This window comes from Asparagus officinalis, chromosome 7 (assembly GCF_001876935.1).
Source record: "Asparagus officinalis chromosome 7, Aspof.V1, whole genome shotgun sequence".
Lineage (NCBI taxonomy): Eukaryota > Viridiplantae > Streptophyta > Magnoliopsida > Asparagales > Asparagaceae > Asparagus > Asparagus officinalis.
In genome coordinates, this window is record NC_033800.1 from 26,477,845 (window position 1) to 26,485,652 (window position 7,808).

Genomic DNA, 7,808 nt, shown 5'->3' on the forward strand with positions numbered 1-7,808 from the left:
TATATATATATATATATATATATATATATATGAGAAATATGAAGAACCTTGGTACCAAGTTTCTCCATTGAACTTAGTAGTGAGATGGCCAAATCTCACCCCTACATCACGCCTCGAATAGAGAGCCTCAATCACTATTTACCTACTCCAAAAAAGTGGCTCCATCTTCGAGGCATGATGTAGGGGTGAGGTTACCTCACTACTAAGTTCAATGAAAGAACTTGGTACCAAGGTTCTCCATATTTCTCTCTCTCTCTCTCTATATATATATATATGTGTGTGTGTGTGTACATACATACATACATATATATATGTATATGTACATATATATACTTAGATGTATATACGTATGTACATACACACACATATATATGTATACACAACTTAAGGGACATTGTATTTCACGCTCTTTCTTCTCTATCTTGAATGAAATGAAGTGATATTCCATCAGTACACATACATACATATATATACATATCTACACATAGATGTATATACATATATATGTATGTACATATATATACTTAGATGTATATACATATATATGTATGTTCATACACACACATATATATATGTATACACAACTTAAGGGACATTGTATTTCATGCTCTTTCTTCTCTATCTTGAATGAAATGAAGTGATATTCCATCAGCACACATACATACATATATATACATACATACATATGTATATATACATATATACACATAGATGTATATACATATATATGTATGTACATATATATGCGTGTGTGTATATAATTTTTGGTTCCTTATGATGCTTTATTGACAAAAACAATTGTTTGCAAAAAATTTGCGGAAAGTATGTATTTGAATCACGTAAAAGCAACTTATGATTTTATTACTATTTTATTCATGAGTGGAGCCATGACTGTGCCCAACTTGAAATTTGAGGAGTTACAAGTACATGATATGTGCCGTATTATAAAATTTTCTATTTACCAAACTTTAGTATACGTTAAAAGGGTACTACTACTGGGGTAGTATCTGTTTGAATTCAATCATACATTATTTTTCTAACACACCTTAGATGATGGTGTGTGGTTTAACTAAATAATAACCGCTAATTTCAGAAACCATTTGATGTGATGTTATCTATTTCAGTTCAATAATAATCATTCAATTTCTTTAGAAAAAACAAATAAAAGATTGATGTAGCCTGTGACCGATGATGAGCAATAAATTTTTGAAAGAAAAATTAAGGGGCCCCTTGTTATGCATTATGGTATAAAGCTGTAATATAATATGTTGTGGTTGCAGATATTTGCAGGATGTGTTTAAGGTGCCCCTTGTCATACAACTAACTGATGATGAAAAGTTCCTGTGGAAGAACCTTTCAGTGGAAGAGAGCCAACGACTAGCCCGTGAGAATGCAAAAGACATCATTGCTTGTGGTTTTGACATCACAAGGACGTTCATCTTCTCCGATTTTGATTATGTTGGTGGGTAAGTTGAGTTATTGAAGTTTTCTTTTGAAAAAAATCACTTGCATATGGAGGGGTAAATATGACATATGTATGAGTCTTGATGATTTACTCCATCTTTTGAAGATTTTGCTTGGACTATGTTTTAGATTTTTGTATATTACTTGTTTCCTACTGTTCAAAGCAATTTATCTTAACAGAGTAATGAGTGCAATATTTAGATACCAATTTCATGGGTTTCATGATCTTCTTAATGTTCGCACCTACTGTCCATATCGTGTAGGTATTTGGGATTCGAAGAGTTATAAGAAATGGCAGGACTCTCTAAAAATGCAAGTCTAGTTTTATGCCTTAAATAAATTTTCTATTCTGGATCTCTGGTTCTGTCTAGTTTTACATGTTGACATAAACAACTAAGGGTTGCCACTTATATAAAAGAAATAATTATCTGCTGGATCATTTGTGCGTCCTCGTGAGCATAATACAAGCATTTCCTGATTAGATAATTGGTTACTTATATGTGATTATATCATGCTTTATTGATTCAAGCATGCATACTGTTAAGTTCATCTCATGTCTTCTTGGTCGTTATGCATGTAAGAGTCACTCCTTGCTTTTGCTGCCAAGTAGAAGCGTGTCATCTAGTGTGCCCATGTGAACATGCACTCTCATTGTTTTTGTTGTTGACATTTTCTACTAACTATTCGAATTGTTGAGGTTATTGATTCAATTGTATGTGGTGCTAAAGCCTAAATCCTTTTGCATGCAAGATTGGGTCACTTGGTAGACTGTAGTTATGCCAATTGCTTCTTACATATCCATATTTTTAAAAAATCACAGCTTCTTTTTCCTCCATAACTTGCTCATGTTGACTTTACAGTGCATTCTACCAGAACATGGTCAGGGTAGCAAGATGTGTCACGTATAATCAGGTGACATCATAACTAGCTTTCTTACCAGTATTTTTACGCTTCATGTTTTCTTTTCACATTTTCACAAAACTGTGAGTCTCTCAGGTAGTTGGAATATTTGGCTTCAAGAAAGAAGATCATATTGGAAAAGTTAGCTTCCCACCTGTCCAGGTCTATTTCTGATCTTAACCCTTTTGAAGCAAGTAGATTAGCATAGATGTTTATTGTGGCTTTGTAGCCCTTTGCTGAAAACATACTTGATGCTGTTATACCTGATTTTATTAACTACAGGCTGTGCCATCATTTCCCACTTCCTTTCCACATCTCTTCAAGGGTAAAGACAATCTTCGTTGTTTGATACCTTGTGCCATTGATCAGGTTTGTACCAGATACCAATATAAAAGAAATGAGATTCTGGTTTCAATTACGATGCTGAATATATGTTACGTAAACTCCATGAGTTTATATGTTGTCTATTTTCATTATTTAGTGTATGATTATATCACGCTTGATTGTCCTTATATTTACTTCCATATGTCTCACTTCAGGATCCATACTTTAGAATGACAAGAGATGTTGCTCCCAGGATTGGTTATCAAAAGCCTGCATTGATTGAGTCATCATTCTTTCCTGCCCTCCAGGTATTTTTTTTAATTTATATATGAGAACTAAGATTTTTTCTAATTATATCATGTTAATTTAATCAAAAAGAATAAAAGCAGAAACAAGATGGCTATATGGTATTTTTTTTAAGAATAATACATAGAGGGTTTTGTCTTTAGACACAAAGGTTTACCATGATTTATGTTTAAACTCAATTACTTTTCATTGTATCTTTAGACCCAATCAACTTTATGTATTTATCTTTAAACACAAATTCTCTAATACATCTCATATTTATGTGGTCCCCCCTAAAATTTTTCAAAAAAATCCAATTTTACCCCACACTTTTTCTCATTTAATTCTCTCTCACCTCCTTTGCTCTCTTATTCCCTTCTCCAACTCTCATAAACTCATCAAATTCCTTAATGCCTAAGATTTAAATACTAAAGTTTAGCGAGGATTCATCTCTTTTTTGGTATTTTAAGGTATAAATTCTCCCAATTTCTCAACTCCTTATTTTGTAGCATAAATTCACATAAGCATTTGGGACAATTATAGCATTAATTTCTCATTTTTTTCATCACAATTTTTCACATGACTATTCATAATTCCTCATGATTGTTTATTACAATTAATAAGAGTTAATAATACTAAAAATAAAAATTTATTTAATTTCAAATGTTAGAGAGAAAGTTTTGAGGAGATGTGGGGGTATTTTGGGGGGTTTTACTTCCTAAAAGTACAAATATAATATATCTTAATTATGAATTATACTATATGGGCTTGAAGACAAAAAGAGAAAGTGATTAAGTTTAAAGGTACAAATAAAAATATTTAGGTTTAAACATAAATCAGGTTAAAACTTTGAACATAGATCAGGGTAAAACTTTGGCTCTAAAGACAAAAATTCCTGAACATATGGTTTTTTGTTTAATGAATGTTAAAGTAACAGTTCATCGAGTATTTTTTTTATTGGTCCAATCAAGTTTGATTCTTACCAATAAGGGTCTTGATATTTATTATGAGAATTGCTAGGTTTTATTAGTCTTCCTAAACTTCTAGCAAGAAGCAAGTATTCGTTTATATTTATTATGAGAATTGCTAGGTTTTATTAGTCTTCCTAAACTTCTAGCAAGAAGCAAGTATTCGTTTCCTCTTGATTTCCCCAAATCTGTAGCAATTTAGTCTTCCTAAACTTCTAGCAAGAAGCAAGTATTCGTTTCCTCTTGATTTCCCCAAATCTGTAGCAATGTGCTTCCTGTAGCTCTAATTTTCTCCAGACGCTAACCCAAACCCTAACCCTGACCCTGACCCTGACAGACATATCTAGGAGAATCCGTAATCATAGAATACGACCCTAATCAAAATGCATACATTTGTCTCATACACTATGGGGCAAATGTTCGGATCTATTATGACATAATGATTAGGTGCCTAATGGACCTTTGTTTGTGTTGTTTAGCTCATTTTTTTAACAAAACATTTTTGACTTCTTTGTTAACTTGCAGGGAGAAACAGGAAAAATGTCAGCCAGCGATCCAAATTCTGCAATATACGTGACATTTGTTAACTTGCAGGGAGAAACAGGAAAAATGTCAGCCAGCGATCCAAATTCTGCAATATACGTGACAGATTCTGCCAAGGAGATAAAAAATAAGGTGACTTGTGTGTTTGTTTGTAATTATGTATATGAACTATGAAGTAGGGTCTTAACAGAAACCACTGTTAAAAGTGGTTCCTGTAACAATCAAACCTTGGTCATATTTTATGGTGATTTTTTGCACCATTGTTCTTGTTTGAAGCTGAATCTATGTTTATGTTAGAGTTGATGATGAAATAATAGTAAATAATATTATTTCATATACTAATTGTTGGATTCCACTGAGTACAGATGAATTCCTATTGTAATTTTGTGTACAAATGAATTTCTGTCGCCCTGAGCTAACTTATTCTCTGTAGGTGAACCGGTATGCGTTCTCTGGTGGTCAAGATTCAATAGAGAAGCACAGAAAATATGGAGCGAACCTAGAGGTACTGCATTTTTCTTTTCCATTTAATCTCTAGTTGGTTGACCTCTTACTGTTTATTGCAACTTTGCACTTGTATGATACTGATACAAATAAGATTTATACTTGTTTTGCCTTTTCTAGGTAGATATCCCAGTCAAGTACCTTAGTTTCTTCCTTGAAGATGACAATGAGCTTAATTTTATAAAGGAGGTATTCATAATGACCTTTTTCTGTTTTATTTTTTTCAGCTACAAAGCTTCATTCAGTTATATAATGTGTTTTTGTTTCTGATTTATTTCAATTTGTAAGGAATATGGTGCTGGAAGAATGTTAACCGGTGAAGTGAAGAAGCGGCTTATCGATATTCTCTCAGATTTAGTCGAGCGCCATCGAAGGGCTCGAGCAGCAGTCACTGACGAGGTAGTACTACTACTACTGTCTCCTTCCACATTTGTGCGCGATATTGGCTGCCATCTCCATTGCTACCCCCTGCTTATGATTACTTTCTCAATTAAATCAATAGGAAAAATATAAGAAAAAGGTAATAATTGTAATCTGTCCCTAGTGTTACTTTACTTTAAGGGCTAATTGCATATAGACCCCTATAGTATTGGTGTTTTGCACTTAGTACGCCTGTAGTCTGATTGTTGCAGATAGACCTCCTGTGTTGGATTTTTGGACTCTTTTACACTCAACTCACTAATTTCACCTAGGGGCAATATCTACCCGGTGCATCCGCCGCAATGAAAAAAATTATGGAGGTAGTAAGTTCAAAACAGTGATACTACAGTGGGTCTATTTCCAATTAACTCTTTAAGTTCATTACTTCAGAGAAATGATAATGAATATTCATCTAAAGATAGCTTCTGAAGCTTAGTGCCCATCTAAATGTGACGTCTTCTGTTTTCAACGAAGAGGGTGCTTGTCAGTGAAAAAGGCGGTATTGGTTGAAGTATGAACATGTAATCATTTTCAACCAATATTGTAGAAACGTTAAGGAAATAAAAAATTTGGCAACTCCAAATTCAAACTATGAAATTGTGAATTCTAGTAGGCATGACATATGATGAAATGTACAAATTGCAAAAGACTAGCGCTAAACGTACTACACTTCTGATACTATTGTCATACTCCTGAAAGATTTAGGGGTAAATATCAAGGAAAATCCTTTTTTTTTAAACATCATTTTCATGTTCCTGCAGAAAGTTAGAAATTTGTTTTCTATGCAGATGGTTGATGCATTTATGGCTGTGAGGCCTCTTCCCTATATGTTCAGCTAGGCTGCAACTCTACGGCCGATGCGGCGATTTTCAGTTTGGATAGGAAAGACTCATTTTGTGGAACGTTAACTTATTACATCATTTCAATATATATATTATACTTCACATTAAATTTTGGGTTTGTTCACAGAAACCATCTTTAACACAGTTATTCTATAGAAATGGTCTTGATTTTCAATTTATACATAAATCATCTTTAAAAGGTTCTTGTTGTAATTAACCATTTGGGCCACTTTTCAGTTGATTTTTGGGCAATTAATTACACTTAAACCTTCCTTAAGGATTGTCTCGTATGCTTTGCATTTGACAACTATTATAGAAAAATTGAAATAACTTGACTTAAAGTGAGTCTGGATGCTTGATTGCAACAAAAAGTTATTTAAATGTGGTTCATGTATAAATTGACAATCGAAGGTGGTCTTTGTGTGGTGACCCTATTTTGAAGGTGGTTTCTAGGGGGGGCCTTAATATTTCTTTTTGGAAGCACGTTATGAGCCAAAAACTATTTTTTTTGGCTCAAACATGTGAGCACAATTACCTGCCACATAAGAAGCTACATCAGTATGTCGAAATTTTGCTCCGGTAAAAAAAAATGTCTTTCTGTTGTTGTGTCTCATTTTATATACATTACTGTCGACAAAGTAAGAAAATATAGTAAGTTGATACCCAGGGTCAATAAAATATACTAATCTAGTAATTTAGCCATTAGAATTAGGGATATGACAATAGAAATGTAGTCTGTAATCTTCGCTCAAATATACTAATCTAGTAATTTAGCCATTAGAATTAGGGATATGACAATAGAATTGTAGTCTGTAACCTTCGCCCAGTGCCCGCAAAAATAGATGTCACTTTTTGTTAGACTTCAGGGTTACCCGTGTTATTGTATTATTCTTACAGGCACTTGTGATCAATCCAGTAAGGGGATACGAAAATTACTTAAATTAGCAGAAGGAACATAGTATAAAAGATCAGACGCTATAAAAGATCAGACAACACATAAAGATACTGTCATTTATTTTGATAGGGGCATATGCTACATAGGTGCAACCCCTCTAAAGCTGCACACAACTAAAGAAATAGACGATTAATAGTTGGAACATGTAAACAGACCACTTTTAGTTCTATCTTTTTTAGTTGTGAGATTAGGAAAGGTTTTAATCGTAATATTTTTTGCTCAAGGATGGGGTTAATTTATGTTTTGTTTGTCAACATGCTGAGTAGGGCTGAGCACGGTTCGGTTCGGTTCGGTTTTTATCAAATTTTGAACAACCGAACCGAACCATCCATTATTCAAAACCGAACCGAACCATTGCAAGTCGGTTCGGTGGGGTTCGGTTCGGTTTGTTCGGTTCTAACTTCATCAAACAAACAAACGCATTCTCAATGAATTCCATGCATCTTTCTGTCACTGCAATTGAATAGGAATAGAGGAAGGCCAGGCTCGATATTTTTCACATGGAGGAAGTGTGAGGATGACAAACCTGACAAACGAATTTCAATCATCACAATGTTTATGTTAGAATGACACGGAGAAGTTGATATGAATCATGTAAGTAAG

General features: G+C 33.6%; 1 protein-coding gene across 1 annotated transcript in view; it reads left to right on the top strand.

Annotated features, from left to right (window-relative positions):
* The window catches only part of LOC109848681 (tryptophan--tRNA ligase, cytoplasmic-like), a 12,438-nt gene extending 6,009 nt beyond the window's left edge, over positions 1-6,429 (top strand). The window contains exons 4-13 of the mRNA XM_020418312.1: positions 1,281-1,466; positions 2,325-2,376; positions 2,461-2,526; positions 2,647-2,733; positions 2,904-2,996; positions 4,536-4,616; positions 4,918-4,989; positions 5,109-5,177; positions 5,277-5,387; positions 6,197-6,429. Coding sequence (XP_020273901.1) covers positions 1,281-1,466; positions 2,325-2,376; positions 2,461-2,526; positions 2,647-2,733; positions 2,904-2,996; positions 4,536-4,616; positions 4,918-4,989; positions 5,109-5,177; positions 5,277-5,387; positions 6,197-6,247 — 868 coding nt within the window. The 3' untranslated portion in view covers positions 6,248-6,429. The remainder of the gene's footprint in view (positions 1-1,280; positions 1,467-2,324; positions 2,377-2,460; positions 2,527-2,646; positions 2,734-2,903; positions 2,997-4,535; positions 4,617-4,917; positions 4,990-5,108; positions 5,178-5,276; positions 5,388-6,196) is intronic.